Source organism: Semicossyphus pulcher, unplaced genomic scaffold (assembly GCF_022749685.1).
Source record: "Semicossyphus pulcher isolate SPU_LCO1_2020_fin unplaced genomic scaffold, fSemPul1.0.p SCAF_16, whole genome shotgun sequence".
NCBI classification, from domain to species: Eukaryota; Metazoa; Chordata; class Actinopteri; order Labriformes; family Labridae; genus Semicossyphus; species Semicossyphus pulcher.
This window is the reverse complement of record NW_027211670.1, coordinates 15985855-16001655: the sequence shown is the minus strand read 5'-3', so window position 1 is coordinate 16001655 and position 15801 is coordinate 15985855. Positions and strand designations below refer to the sequence as shown.

General features: G+C 41.2%; 1 protein-coding gene across 1 annotated transcript in view; it reads left to right on the top strand.

Annotated features, from left to right (window-relative positions):
• Positions 1-13453, top strand: part of LOC138593729 (SH3 and cysteine-rich domain-containing protein 2-like) — a 29409-nt gene extending 15956 nt beyond the window's left edge. The window contains exons 4-11 of the mRNA XM_069664819.1: positions 5540-5624; positions 5832-5944; positions 6065-6128; positions 8256-8311; positions 8455-8543; positions 10114-10165; positions 12592-12729; positions 12984-13453. Coding sequence (XP_069520920.1) covers positions 5540-5624; positions 5832-5944; positions 6065-6128; positions 8256-8311; positions 8455-8543; positions 10114-10165; positions 12592-12729; positions 12984-13082 — 696 coding nt within the window. The 3' untranslated portion in view covers positions 13083-13453. The remainder of the gene's footprint in view (positions 1-5539; positions 5625-5831; positions 5945-6064; positions 6129-8255; positions 8312-8454; positions 8544-10113; positions 10166-12591; positions 12730-12983) is intronic.
• Positions 13454-15801: the final 2348 nt, after the last annotated feature.

The window sequence follows — 15801 nt, the reverse complement described above, 5'->3', positions numbered from 1 at the left end:
TGCATGTGCAGCTCCTCTCTCATAACGCCATCCGCTCCTCCTCTCTCTTGTCTGGATGCTACATTTCCTTCCTCCCCTCTCGACGCTGTTGGAAAATCAATATCTCCCTGTACCAGCTGGTCTGGCTAATTCACTGTGAAATTCAGTGTTTTTGAGGCGCACACAATCCCTTGAGGATATGACATGGCAGGCTCTCGCTGAGCCTTCAGCAGTGTCCTTTTCGATCACTGCACACTCATCAGAGCATGGATTGGGCATTTTACTGTAACAGGATGGAGTTAGAGGCAACTTCTTATACATCTATGTTACTTAACATCTAGGGTTCACTGACTGTCAATGCTCTAATGTCTTTCCTTGGCAAATGTTCGTGTATTTATTAATTATGTTTTAGTACTCACACATTTGAATGGAGTGGAAGCATTGGAAAGATGGGAATATAGAGCTAATTTTGGGCAACAATGTTCTCTTTTTAAATGTTAAAATTAGACAGACATCATGATATTTCAATTGCCTGGTGGGGAAACTGGACTGTCAGAGTATAAATAGCAGCCACACTCTCGGGATGTCTTGAGGCCAGACAGAGTAGAGATGTAGTTGCTGCAGGGACTGCAGAGCAAAGTGTCCGTTAGCAGCAGGAGGAGCAGGCCGCCCGAGTGTGACTAATAATGAATATATCAGTGCAGTACTGCATAGGATTTACACATTCACAGCGATGAACGTTAACCAAGTGTACTTGAGTAATGTACCTTACTGTACCCACTTCAGGTGTTTGTGCTTTTTTAAAGTATTTCTAGTTTACCTTACCGTATGTTTAAAAAAAAAACCTGTACGTAAGTTATTTCAACACTTTTTTCAACGTATTTTCATTTGAAACACATTCAAAACATACCTGAATTATAGCCTACCATCTGATTTTGCCATGTCGAGTTTGCAACCCTGCTAGCTACCGGTGCGGTAGTTGAGCTCAGTCCTGCAGGATGCGCGGCGGCTGCACTGGCGATCATGACGGCGCATGTACATGAGGAAGCTGGGTAAAATACAGCAACACAATAAAATACCTCTCTCTGCATTTCATACTGGTATATTGGTCGCACCAGTAGAAAGGACAGCCCACTTTTTAGATGAAAAAATTAATTAGAAGTGCATCTTATACACTGAATTTGACGGTAATTTATACTTGCATTACATTTATTTATCTGTGGCTTTTATCCAGCAGAACCCACAACAAAATGCTTTCAACCATGTACATTGACTTCTTCAAATAAGCTGACTGATCCAAGTGCTGTAATTACAAACAAAAACAGAAAAAGAACAATTCTTTAACATATATTCATGGACCGAGGTGTCGTCTTTACACAAGATTTTTTAGTCTGTGGTCTCTGAAACCTCTATTCCACTACATTTTAGGGGAAACTAAAAGGGCACTCAGAGACCGCGGACCTCTGCCAAAGCCAAAAGGTCGCTTCTATTGCTTGCTTGATGTCTGATCTGGTCCAAATTTTATTGGGTTATTCCTTTGCCTGTGTGTTTTCCACAATCCTACTAGCAAACAGGCAAAAGTCTACAAACATGATGACCTCCTTGGCGGTGATAAAAATTGCGTGTTCCATTAATTACTGTAACATTTTAAAAACCTCAAAAAACTGCTTAAAGATTCATATTACCAACTGATCTTTCCCTTTAAGAGTCCTATTTTTCCTTTTGTCAAGATTCTAACACACTGTCTCTCTTGAAAATTCTTGATACAAGTTGATATTAATAGGAAAGACTACATAAAACCCCATAAAAAATTTCTATGTATGATGCGTAAGAGACTTTTAGTAAAAAAAGTCAATAACTATCATATGAAATGGTTAAGATGGAGTCCACCTGAATCAGCTGCATGTATAGGTACTAATAAAAACCTGTGATTGGGGCCCTTCTGATAACGATTACTTACTGCTCACCACTGATACTTCTTAGAATTTCTAATGTAGGACTTTTACATGTAACAAAGTGTTTTCCCAGCATCGTATTTCTAGTAAGGATACTTATTCTACTACTGGTCATTCTTGACAAACAAATAAACAAAATGGAGGCAGCACAACTTGCACAATTAAGCGAGAGTTCATGTAAAGAGGTGTAATTTGAAATGAAAAAAGAAATATCGATGACTGTCATTCATCTGGCTCTCGCTCAGCCCATTTGCAGATGTCCAAACTGTAAAGCAGCTTTAAATGACTTTGGAATCCAGACAACATTTTGCTTATCAATGTTAATTGAATTTAAAGATGTATTGCAGTTTGATTAAAGAAAAAGGCCTGCTGAGCACTGCACAAAAATAATTGCTTCCGCAGGAAAGCATTACACACACACGCGCCCATCTTCAACCGAGCACAGTGTGAAATTTTAGCTTGCGTGTGCTCTTAAACTTCAATGAGTCCAAGATTGTCCAGTCATACTCCACAGTCCCCAATACTGATATGTTGATGTGTGATTGTAGAGGTAGTGTTTGGCTACTGGACTTGAAAGGGAAGATTTCAAACGCTGAGGAAGTAATTTATCCACATCCAGTTCTAAGCACGTCTGTTTGTTTCAATTTGGACCGCTGTCAGAGGAGATGAGGCCGATTGCCACTCATTAATTGGCAGAATTTGACTTTTAGTAAAGCATTCACCAAGTTTATTTACAAAGGGCTCTTTCATTTTGTTTGTGTCCTGTGTTTCCTTTGAAGCACTTTGTGAAAAACAGATTCAAACAAGGACAATGGAAACAATAGTCAGAAATACGACTAGTGCTGCATGCTGCGAGTCTGTACACTACAGCAACATTTAGGCGATTGAGAGAAAATTGTAAGGCTATATCAATTATTACCTAACTTAAAAGATAGGACGTCTCTCTGTTTGTCCTTCGCCTGTCTCAAGAACTGGTCATCTGATAGACTTCATACTTGGTGGGTGTAGTGCTGAAGGCCTAAGAGTCTGCAGGGTCAAATTTGGTGCAAATTGGCCATGTTGGTGCACTTTTATGTTCAGTCATTTTCTGGGTTTCTGTGGGTTCAGACAAATATATCTGGACAAAGCCACACCCATTTACGTCCAGAATGACTTTACGCTATTATAAACTTTGTCCAAATGTTGTTTTTTTTGCTACTCCTTCTACAAATTTTGAGCAATCATCACAAAATTTGGTACAGATCATCTCTGGACCAAGCAAGATAAAAAGTAATTTTGGATATGTGATATTCAATACCGTTATGCCATAGCTGGCCCTCGAAGTCTGCTGAAATGAAGTGGACTGAGCTAGAATGGCTTAAGTCCCAAACGCCTTGTGCTATTTCAACCACATTTGGTGGGCATGTGTACATATGATAAATGAGTGAGCATTTCAAATCTGGTGTCATTTGGCCAAAAGGAGGCGATGTAGTAGCAAAATCTAACTTTCACTGTAAGCAGCACTTCCAGGGGCAAAGCTATTGCCACACTCTGAATAGACTCTGGACTAAATTCATATTACTTGAACATAATTTCTGCTTTTCTTTTGATCATATCATTAATTTATCAGTTTTAAAAAGGCTTCATCTTGTACACATTAGATAAAAATAGAAAACAACTCGAAAAAAACCTGTTCACATTCGTGTCAGCCCAGCGTTTCATGCAGTTATATCAGTGCAGAGGTGAAGTTTGTGTTCTGTAAACAAGCAGATGAGGAAGAGATTCTGGGCAAATTCTTGATTGTCAGTCCTGAAAGCAGCCGTCACACTGAGTCCCTCTGAACCTTAAAGCAATGTCTCACTGTTGGATGACTTCTGTACTTTTAAGAAGGTCGACACTCACAGGATCTGTCAAAACGTCAGGGCAGTCACTTTGACGTCTTTGACTTTTATATTATTATGTTCTTATACTTCAACTTAAGGAAGTATGCGCACCAAACGTTTTAAAAACCTGAAACCTTTCCACATCATTCACTGATTCATTTTTATTCAAACTGAATGAAAAATATATCCTATCTGAAAATGTACAAGTTTAGCATGTCGGATGTTTTGCCAGCAGAATAATTAAACGTCCTGTAACTGCAGTTTTATGTTAAATAAAAAGAGGTCAACAACATGTTATTGTCAGCATATATCACTAAGTGTAAAACAGAAAGAGATGGAGGGATTGACGAAAGCTATCTTTATAAACAGTTTCTATTTTTAGAACCGCACATCACAGCATCCGTCAGAACCAGGACTTTGTAATTGTATCCCTTCGACTGATGACTCATGTACTGTCTCGAAACATATTTCTCCTGCTAAATAAAGAAGCAACATCAGATATCAAAGCCGTACAGTAGCAGATCTGCTCTGGCTGATCATCTACAGTTTGACAGATGCAGGCCGTGATGGTGCTTCAGACCACGTGGATAGATTTTCTTAAAGGCAGAAAGGAGATAAGTCATGCTCCATTAGGTATTCAGCAGTGGTAAGAGACATACTGTATCTACAGAATGTGCCTGTTAAAGCTAATGGTGGGTGCAATATTGCCACCATCAGTGGGCAGTAATAGAGTTAGAGCAATAATGCAGTTACAGATCAACTGATCCAACCAGCATGTGTCCTGTGTTAATTTTGGCAGCTATTTTAGATTTAGTCTTCAGACAACAATGCTTCTTCGTTTTAGTTGCATTTTAGTCGACGAAAACTCGAAACACTTCAGTCGAGTTTAAGTCAATAAAAAGTCTATTACTTTAGTCAAAACGTTTTCTCACCCCCCTCCAGTCTCCCTCTTCATGTTTTTACCTGTAAGACTTTAAATTTCAGCAGATCATCCATACAGTAAATGAACATAAGGACACAGCATCTATAGATTACTTTTCATCATCACTTCACATTTAAACAGTCCGACTGAAGCAGACAGCTGGTGATCGGTTCTTTTTGTGCGGAAGAAGCGTCAAATGATGCGTAAAATGGCTCTTTTTCTGAGAGTGTGCAATAAAAAGATCGTTGACAAACATTTTTCGTCATTAATTGCCTCTCTTTTAGCACTAATATAGTTTGCATGTAGATATTTCTGTGAAACTAGTATTAAAGGGGATAAATACCGAACCACACCTGATAATTTATTTTGACAAATTTTCTTCAGTCCATAAACTGAGGGAGGAAAAACTTAAATGCAGCTAGGCATAAAAATGAGCACAATATTTTCAGTTGCACCCACAAGGAGCTACGTTTGAATGCATCTTTTCTGCATTAGTTATTTACTTTATTTTCAAGGTGCATCATTTATTTAAGTGCAGTAAAAAAAAGGTCTTGGCTCCCAGGATGGAGAAAGGGCAGATGTGTCTCATCCTACTGTTCAGCATTGAGATTTCAGTTGAGCACAGAGAGCACAATCACATGTTCAGATACTCAGATGTCATCGCAAATACTGTAGGTCCACCTTCCCCTCATGAAACCACACAGGTATTGTCTTACCAGGAAATATTACACATGCCCTTTGCCGTGTTTCAGCCTCAAGTAACGTTTCTCCTTCCCCTGTCCTTCCTCTCCCGTCTCCTCGTCTCTCTGCCGGCCTCTCAGTCGGGAGCTTTCAAGAGAAACTTCAGCTCTCCTCTGCTGACCACTGATCAGCTGGGTGTGGTCAGAGAGGCTCCAGCCGCCCAGGGTGAGTGATGGAAACGCAGCCTGATTTCAACAGGAACAAACCACTGTAATCTCAGGATGACTGATGAGCACATCTGTGGCCTTCAGTCCTTGATGCCTGACAGGTCACTGTGTATGTGTACGGGCATGTGTGTGTGAGTGTCATTCAAGTGTCAGCTATAAAACTGCACATGTGTTGCTTTGTTCCATCTTGTCTGTCCGTGTGTAGAGGCAGATAATGGCGTTGTTGACCCTGTGTACGAGGCCCTGCGCTATGGGACGTCGCTGGCTCAGATGAGTCGCTCCAGCTTCAGCAGTATCTCAGAGTCGCCGTGTCATGAGGTATAACAACACACATGAAATACACAGACAACCCCTGCCATTCACATAAATTCATGTCGACATGAATCACACCAAGAATATTGTTGACTTTGCTGCCTTCGACCTTTTCTTTCTTTACAGGCGGAAAAACAGCCGGACAAGCTAGAAAACCAGCCGATAGCTGAAGAGGAGCAAATCCCAGGAAGTAAGTCAAATCATTGACTTGATAAAAGGTTGTACAGCAGCTTAAAGGATAACTATTAAAAAAGTCTTTAAGATGTCATGCGACAGTGTGTGAAACCCAGTTCTTTCTGAGAGGTAAATTAGAAGATTGATGCCATTCTCATGACTACTTTTAATATAAAGCTAGCGGCAACAGCCCGTTAGCTTAGCTTCACGCACAGAATGGAAACAGAATGATAGCTAATAGCTAAAATGATAGCCAAGGTTTTGTAATCCACCTACTGACACTTCAAAAGATCACTTTAGCTGTAGCGGCTGTGGCTCAGTGGTAGAGTCAGTGGTAGACCCCCAATCGGAAGGTTGGTGGTTCGATCCCTGACTACTACAGTCATATGTCGAAGTGTCCCACGTGCTCCCAAAGATAAGATCTTAAGAACTTCCCGAAGGAAATTATAGTGCCAGACAGCTCCAAAAATACAGTACAAATTAGAAAAATGCAAACTTACAAACAACTTAAATGTAAGTGATAATATAAATAGAAAATGGATTAATGCAAAAGAGATAGAAAAACAATATTACAATAGTTATCTACAAGTAGGCAGGAAGTAATGGTGGCAGTGAAATTGACAGTAGTATTGACGTTATTACATAGTAAGGACTTCTATTGCACAAGATTATAAAAAGATGTACATAATAATGAAGAGAGATTATATTGCTCCTGATGCTGCACATGGTACTAATGAAATAGTGTAAGTATTGCGCAGGATTATGCATTCTATAAATATCAACATGAATACAAATATAAATGTGGCCAGAAAAGTATTATTGCACATAATAATAAACATAATATAGCCACATATAAAAAAGTGATAGCCAACAGTGTATGTATAGGAATAGATTGGCACCGAGGCCTCTGCCATCAGTGTGTGAATGTGAATGTGACATGTAGTGTAAAAGTGCTTTGAGAGGTTGGAAGACTAGAAAAGCACTTTTTAAGTACAGTCCATTTATGTAAAATTTAAAAACTAATATTTTATTTGTCCAACCCTGCTCATGGAGAGCTTCCTTCCTGCATGTCTTAGGCTTCTCCGTTCACACCTGATTTGAATGATCTGCTCGTTATCAACCAACTGAGTCTCAGGGGACTGATAACGAGCAAAACATTCGAGTCAGGTGTGTTCGAGTATGGAGAAACCTAAAACATGCAGGAAGGTAGCTCTGCAGGAGCAGGGTTGGAGACCACCAACCTAAACATATGATTAAACTAACAAGCAAGACTAGCTGTTCATATGTTTCAGGTTATATCTGTATGTTTAGTGGTTTATTTAGTCCAGTAGCATTTTCTACATTTTCTCCAACTTTTAGCAACACAAAAAAATTATTTTTTCACTGAAATCCCTTCAAATCTTCTTTGACCGAGGTAGGCGAGCAGTTTACAGACCTTGTGTAAAGTAAGCTTCATATTTATTGTACAGACATGTAAGTGCTGGTGATCCTATCAAAAACAAATCAACCAAATAAATGTGCATCTCCAAAAATGTTAAACTTTGCTTTGAAATATAATCTTAATCAAACTAACCTATAGGTAAAAATTTTTACACAGGCAAACAAACAGCATTCAATATATATATATTTTTTTACATTTGGATGCTGAGAAAAAAACAGACTGGAAATGTTTAATCTAAAAAAGAAGTAAAAAACCCTCTGGAGAGATAGATTTTATTTCTAAGGTATACAAAGTAGAAATGTTTAATACCATGTACACGGGAAAGAAACGTTGCAGATAAATGTCAGAACGTTGGAGACATACATTAGTATAAGATAGAGTACTCTATAGGGGTGGTGGTGTGTGTGTGTGTGTGTGTGTTCTCCCCGCAGTACAGTAACCTCTCTGTCTTTAGTCCCAGGAGAAGGGATCATCTCTGTTTGTACTGCTGCCACTTTACAGTAAATGACCTTGGCTTCAGCCTTCCTTCTGTTTGCTGCAAAATGACAGGACCTCTCTCTCTCTGTCTCCCTCCCTTTTTTTTCTTTCTCTTTCTCCGCATTACATTTGACCCTTCTTTCTTATACACGTATCATCTTTCCTCCTATGTTTCTTTTCCCTATCCTTCTCTCTCTTTCCCTGTATCTGTCTCCGTCTCTCCAGTGCTCACCCCTCCTGAAAGCGAGAAGGCTGATTCAGAAGACAGGGTCAGCCTGAAGGTGTGTAGTCAGCGTAGTGAAAATAGACTCTGTCAGCCCCCTTCACACTTGATATCCCTTTCTCTCAGTTTCAGACTTCCACATGAGATAAAAACCTTCATCTCTTTTTTTTTTCTCTTTCTCTTGGACTCTCCGTTTGTCAGACTCCGAAGCGGGTAGAGGTTCACTCCATCCACACCTACGTGGCGCTCTACAAGTTTCTGCCTCAAGAGAAGAACGACTTGGAACTACAGTCAGTCAATTTCCTTTGTCTACTGTACGCTGTGTGTGTAAACAAGAGTGATGGATGACAGAGGAGGGCGCGTATACCTAGCCAAATCATTACTAACGTCGCACACCATCTGCCTCCTCAGCAGGATGATGGTTGAGGGTTTCAGGGTTCTGATATGGAGGCAGGGAAGGAGAGACAGCTGTGTGACATTAAAACCAGAGTAGGTTCCATGAACCACGGAACCGGTAGGGCCCGGCCAACATTGCAGCAAACAATACGTCACCCTATTTAAAACAAAATAACTGTTAGTAACTATGTGCTTCTCTCTCCCTGTATGCGTCTGCTCTGTTGACATTCAACATGAGCTGTCGTTAAAGACGTTGTGTGTCGATACGATCAAAACTGACGAATGAGACCGACGCTACACCGCTGCTTTAAAATCTTCTAAAACAGAATAACAGGTCAATATTTAACTGAAGACGTCGCACCTCAATCAATGCATTTACGGGAGGGACGAACCACACGGACATCTCTCTCTCTCTCTCTCTGTATGTGTGTGTGTTTCTGTGACGAGCATGTGTGGAGACGCTGCTCCAGGTATGGGGGAGACAGAGCGCGAGGGGAGAGTGTCCAGTAAGGTTATCGATTGTCGATGAAGATCTTTTTGACAGATAAAAAAAAAGAAACATGATAGAATTAGTCGCCAAATTTACTTGAGGGGATGAGGGTGGGCCCTGTTAATACTAAATGCGTTCCGGGGTCCATGGTAGGTACAGAAACTAGTGTATGGCAACCACCTCTAATCTGTAGAAAGCGTCTGTACAAGAAGACAGCAGATTAGGTGTTTTTTCACCTGGACAGTGGAGCAGTTTTCTCAATAAAATAAAATGTAACAAAATGAAAAAACATAAAACAAGATAGAAGAAGTTACAAGTGACATAAAGCATGAAGTGATATCAGAGGAAAGTGGGCTAATCTTCTTGCTTCTTGCTTGTGAGACTCAAATAGGAACTTAGCTTGATAGAGAAGCAAAAATGCTCCTCGGAGGGAGCTTACTCTGACATTTGTCATCCCATTTTACTCACTTCTTGCAATGTGGCCGTAAAAGTTTTCTGCTGAGTGAATATCTTTTGGCAAAGGGCTTATTGTCCATGCAGAAGACATAGGACGCTAAGGGCAGCAGCCAGTTAGTGTAGCTCAGCATAGAGACAGAAAGTAAGGGTGACTAGCTAGCATGGCACAGACTAGCTCCCCCCCCCTGCTTACAGACACTATGCTAAGCTAGCCTAGCTTGTAATTTAGCATTCAAATATCCATCAAGAAAGCAAATAGCACACTTGAAATGGTGTCATTTGGAAATGTTGTCTTTGAATTGGATTTGGGATAAAGGGTAGAGCAGTTTATCTACTCATCATAGAGCTGAGGGTTCGATTCCCATCTCCTCCTGATCACATGTTGGGCATGTCCTTGAGCAAAAGACTGGACCCCAAATTGTGTCTGATTTTTGGCCAGCGTCTTGCTCATTGGTGTGTTTGTGAATGGGTATATGATAGCAATATATCCTCGAATGACGCACTTTTTTCCCCTCCAGGCCTGGCGACAGAGTTCAAGTCACAGATGACTCCAACGAGGACTGGTGGAAGGTGAGCTATATAAAAAATAAATCTGTTCAAATGCACTCATGCAGAGCTGTGGGAACAATGAACGCTAAAAGAATATCACATTTCTCCCCATGTTTCTACTAAAGCCAGTGCTTAGGGAGATAAAATATTATCACTGCAAATCTCCGGATAGCCTTTGAATAGATTCTACAATAACACACGGGCGTGTTCAGAGCAGAGACGGTAAGACTAAAGAGCTGGTGGATCCGTTGAAGGACAGCAGGTGTGGGTGTTAGCAGAGCTTTGTTAGCATGAAGAGAAAAAGAGGAGGAAGACAGATTGCAGTCAGTGTGTAATGAGGCAGCTGAAGATCTTAACCTTCACCTGCTGAAGGACAGATAGGCCTTTACATAATGACGCACCCAGGAAAAGTACCAGATATCAACTTTAATAAATGGCAGCAGAGTAACTGTATTTATATAACTTTTATTCTACGTGTTAAAGTCAGAGAGCTGGAAGACATACGAGAGGTTTTCTTTGCTGCAGCGCCAAAGACAATTCCAGTCTGATAACATGACAAAGCAAAAACCTGTTACTATTATTATAGTGAGACAACAAATGTGTATATTGTAATGAGAATGACTTGAATATTTAAATTAATTACTTGTTAATAGTTCTAAGATGGTACAGTCAATACAAAACACTTTATTATAGTCCATCTATCCATTAGCTATACAACAGTTGGTTCCGACCAAGTAATTTGATTGGATAAGGGCCCGATCAGACAGGACGCGTTTTAGCAGCTGGGGGCGGCTTTTTTGTCATTGTTTTCAATGAGAGGCTTTTTGGGCGCTGCTTTTGCTTTGCAGAGCGCCGCGCTTTTTTCCGCTCAGTGCGCCTCGCGTTTTTGAGGAAACGCTCCGAGCGCCTTGAGTTGAAGCAACTCAAAGCAGAAAAGCGCCCGACGTCATGGGCGTTTTTTCTCATTGTCCAATCGGATGAAAGGAGAGGCAAGCCTTCTGTCAGTCTACAATGTAACGGTTGGGTTAATGACAGCTAATGATTCGGTGGTTGCCTTAACAACAGTAGGAAAAAAGCCGCCCCCAGCTCCTAAAACGCGCTCTGTCTGATTGGATGTTTACTTCCACAAAAAAGGCAGTGCGGTGCGCCTCGTGTTTACAGCCTTCAAGGCGCGTTCTGTCTGATCGGGCCCTAAGAGGCATTCCATGAGTGCTGATATAGAGCACAGCATCATTAGGACTTTTCACTCTGTGTATCACTCCGCCTCAGCCAGGTGTTCTGAATACTGTTAATTAACATTACAGCAGACCGTGTATGTCTACATTGATCAAACTGGTACCTCTGAATCACACAGCAGACTCTTATTTCACTGGTTGATGGTAAATTAAAACAAATAAAAGTGCATGATAAAAAAAAAAACAGCTGATCTGTGGTGACCTGTACAGAGTGCAGGAGAATGTTTGGGTTGCCTGGCAACAAAAGTCCAGTTTCAGTTAAGTTGTGGAACTAGTTGAGTTGGTGGATCAAAAAATAATCTGTTGTTGATTATTAGTTTTACTACTGTTGGCCGCTTGTATAACTGTTGTATTAAAAGTGATATATATATATATTATCTGCGGCACGAGGACAGCTGGGAGCCTATCCCAGCTGTTGTTGGGTGAGAGGCAGGGTAAACGCCAGTCAATCACAGGGCTGACACATAGAGACACACAACGGTTCATGCTCGCACTCGCGGCTACGGGCAACTTAGAGTCACCAGTTAACCTAACGAGCATGTCTTTGAACTGTGGGAGGAAGCCGGAGTACCACTCATTCACGGGGAGAACACACCGGGATTCGTACAAGGAACCTTCTACTGCACCACCATGCAGCCCCTTTATTTTAGTACTAAGAGTAATTTCCATGCAAAGCGCATTGCATTTCAGAAAACTGACAATTAATTCTCCATTCTGCCCCTTCGGTGTAAACATGTCTTTGCTAAATGTCAACATCTGGACATGAGCAAAATGTCCAAGTGGGCAACTGTTTGCTCTGTACGCCTTTGTGTCAGAGTCTGATGAGAATAGTGAGGGATTAGAGCTCCACAATTAAAGATTATTTCTTTAGTGACGTATCTAATAGTCTATTTAAATTCCACAGAAAAATGATGCATAACAAAAGTGAAAACACAAAGGGATTTAATTGCGGACGCTCAGACAAGGACGGTACAGGACTGTAGTGGAGGCTGGCTGTGTTGAATTTGCTGTTTGTGTAAATTGTGGCGTCTTACATAGAGTAGAAATTTTCACTCAAAACAAGAGGAGTCAGCATCATAGATTTTTCTACTACAAGCAATGCAAGCCGCCTCAGAACAGGACATGAAATATCTATTTATATCTTTCAAAGACTAACAGACTGTTTGTGTGTGTGTGTGTGTGTTTGTGTCCGTGTTTGTGTGTGTTTACCAGGGGAAAAGCAGAGACAAGGTGGGATTGTTCCCGGCCAACTTTGTGCAGCGGGTCCGTCCTGGTGAGCGGGTGTGGAAGGTCACGGCTGGTTTCCACGGCAACCGAGACAAAGGCCAGATGACTGTGAAAGAGGCCCAGGTGAACACACACACATAAATTACGCACAATTTTCTCTCTCACGGACACACACATACACACACGCGCGGAATAAATGTATGTAAATTCATGCAGAAAACTGCTGAGATTACAGAGGACGGCATGTTATGGCTTCCAATGCAGCTCACTTTTTTTCACCTCAGTCCACAAACTCTCTCTCGCTCTCTCTCTTACTGAATGTCACTCGCCCCTCCTCCATCTCTCCCCTCCCACCCTCACCCGCTCTCCCACTGCAGATCTGTGTGGGTAAAAACGAGGAGATTGACGGTTTCCTCCGGCTCAGCAGCGGGAAGAAGAGAGGATTGGTCCCTCTGAAGTGTCTGTTAGAAATATGATGGCGGCCGCACTTCTCCTCGACCCTCAGTTGGAGAAAGGAGTTCACAATGACGGAGGAATACTCAGGAGTGTTTACCCAACACCTCACTGACCGCCAACCACCCACCTCCACCCCTCCAAAAAGTGGCAGTGAATTAGCAGCTCGAGTGGACGACTTATGACTTTGCTTTTCACTGCGGAAGATTTTGAAAGTTAAAGGAAGGACGGAGGGGGCTTCTTTTTTAGAGCTACTTTTCTTGTAGCACAACTTGACTTTGTGTGGTTTTTACACACACTCCAAACAAAAATGTAGCATCATGTTGAAGAGGATAGCGCGCAGGAAGTCTTGGCTACCTCACTAGCCATTTCCATTGGCCATCCATCTGCGAAAAAAGGGAGAGGACTACTTTACTATGATGTCAAGGCCTGTAAAGGAACTTTACGTGGAACCGTCTTCATTTTATTGTTTGTGTAGCAAAAACAAGACATAAGAGATTGTGAAAGATTGTAGCTATTTATTGTAGGCGCTCGTGAAAACACTTTCAGGTCGGTTGTTTTAAACCCAACCGCCAGATTTCGAGCGTAAACCACAACGATCCAGCTCACCGTGTGTACTTCTTTAACTCTGGACTCATGATGTGTCCTTTCGCTCTGACTAGAAAAGGATTCAGGTATTACATTGCGTCTATGTAAAAAACGGTTTAAAACAAAGTCACTCTATCCCATCTTGGTCAAATGAAAGTCATAACACACCCTCACACAAACACACACACTGGGTATTAAGGTACATTCGTGCTCTTCACAGCTCCGATGTGACAAATGCTTTGCGTGCACCTGGGGGAGCTTCTATCTCAGTGCGCCCTTCAATCCCACTCCCTTAACACACATCGATTTTATATTTATAGTCCACTTTGTTCCATGTTACTCCACTAGAATCTACTTCCTGTCTTTATATTCCCAGCGTTGTTTAGTATCAGTATGTTACATCCTGTAATATTCGCTGTCATGAGGATGGTGTGCTGTCTTGACTTTTCTGATGTGCTTGCTTTTCTCGCATGGAAGAGTAGAGTCGTAATGCTGTAATTTGGGTTGATGGGTAAAAAAAACCAAATGTGGTGAAGGTTGTCAAACTTTGAGTCTCTCAGAGGGTCATGTTCAAAACTTCAGCTGTCAAAAATGTGATGAATTTTTGATGAATGGCTAATGGTTTTTCCAGCACACGTGATTTGGTTTTAAGGAACTCTTGAGAGGCTGAAAATCACCACACACAACTTGATTTATTGCTCTGTCATTATGAACCATAAGGCAGTGACAACTGCATTTGTTGCGGCAATAACTGTAAATAAAAACACGACGGTATTTGTAAATAGCCTTATAAAGATACTGTATATACTGGCTCTGAATAGCATTCTGACCAAGAGGTTTGCAGCTGTCCAGGAGTCAACCAAGGGCATTAACTTCACAGCTATAAATAACAGGAGATTATTATTTATTATCCCACTTACCGATGTATGCATCCCTATGCTCAATTAACATCTAACCCTGTCAGCACAAATCTTTTTCGAATACTATGCACAACAGTTCTAGTCACTTCACTTTATTTTGTACTCAGCTTGTTTCCAGCGTAGCCACACACACTGACACACACACGCGTCAGTGTATACCTGTGCTTTTGCAAAGATTTGAACTCCAGCTTTGAGAGGAGTAAGTGTCCATCCTGGACGAGTCCGCACCATGCTAATCCCAAACATCTCCTTCACTGACTAGAACCAAGATTGGCTCAGGATCAGTATTACCCAGGTGAATTTCCTCTCGCACCTCAATGCACACTACCAGGCTAGTTCTTTGCATGGCTAGCTGCCCTTTGACCCTCACATCTCTCAATAAAGTCAGATGAACTATCAAACAGCCGTGTGCTCCTTTATTTCACAATTAATTCATGCTTTTTTTTCTCACTGTATGCTTTGGTCTCTCTATCATTACAGGCCTAAGTCAGCGCTACTGGAAGTCTGGATTAATTCATAATTCTTAATTTTTGCCAAAGAAAACACAAAGTCTGCTGTTCAGCTCTTCAGATCATTAAACTCATGGGAAAAAGTATACATTAGCATAATAAAAATACCAATCTTAAGTACTAAATGACTTTCAACGACTGTATAAAACAGACATTACATCACACTGGCTTGGGCACATACTGGGAGACTAGACGCAGACTAACTGGAGACGCTTGTTCATCTGTGTCCTTCACTGCAGCTTTGTTATTTTTCTGCCCCTCATACAATCGAGCTATGTTTTGTCCAGTCACCATCCTGGCCTGGGCTGACACTAATCAGACACTGACCCTGACATTAATTAGTAACGCTGTCACCCGCACTTCTATATGAGTGGTTATGATGAATGGCGGGAAGATTGGGCAACATATTTCACTGTTTAATCAGTCGGTTGAAGACATGAACCCAAACAGTGACCTCACAGTGAAGGCCATTTCTCAAAGGGTGTTACTCAGAGGGACTGGAAAATGACCAACAACAACAAAAGCTTTGTGAGGCTTTACCTAGGGCTCTGTACACTGACAGTAAGAGCTCAACACACTGCTGTTTAAGAAGAAAACATGAAAATAGACCAAACACAAGCAATTAAAGAAAAAACATCTTAATCAATCAATGAAGCTTATGTGCAGCATTTACAAAGCGTGCTGCAAAAACAGAAAACAGGACACATACAAATACAGCAACACTA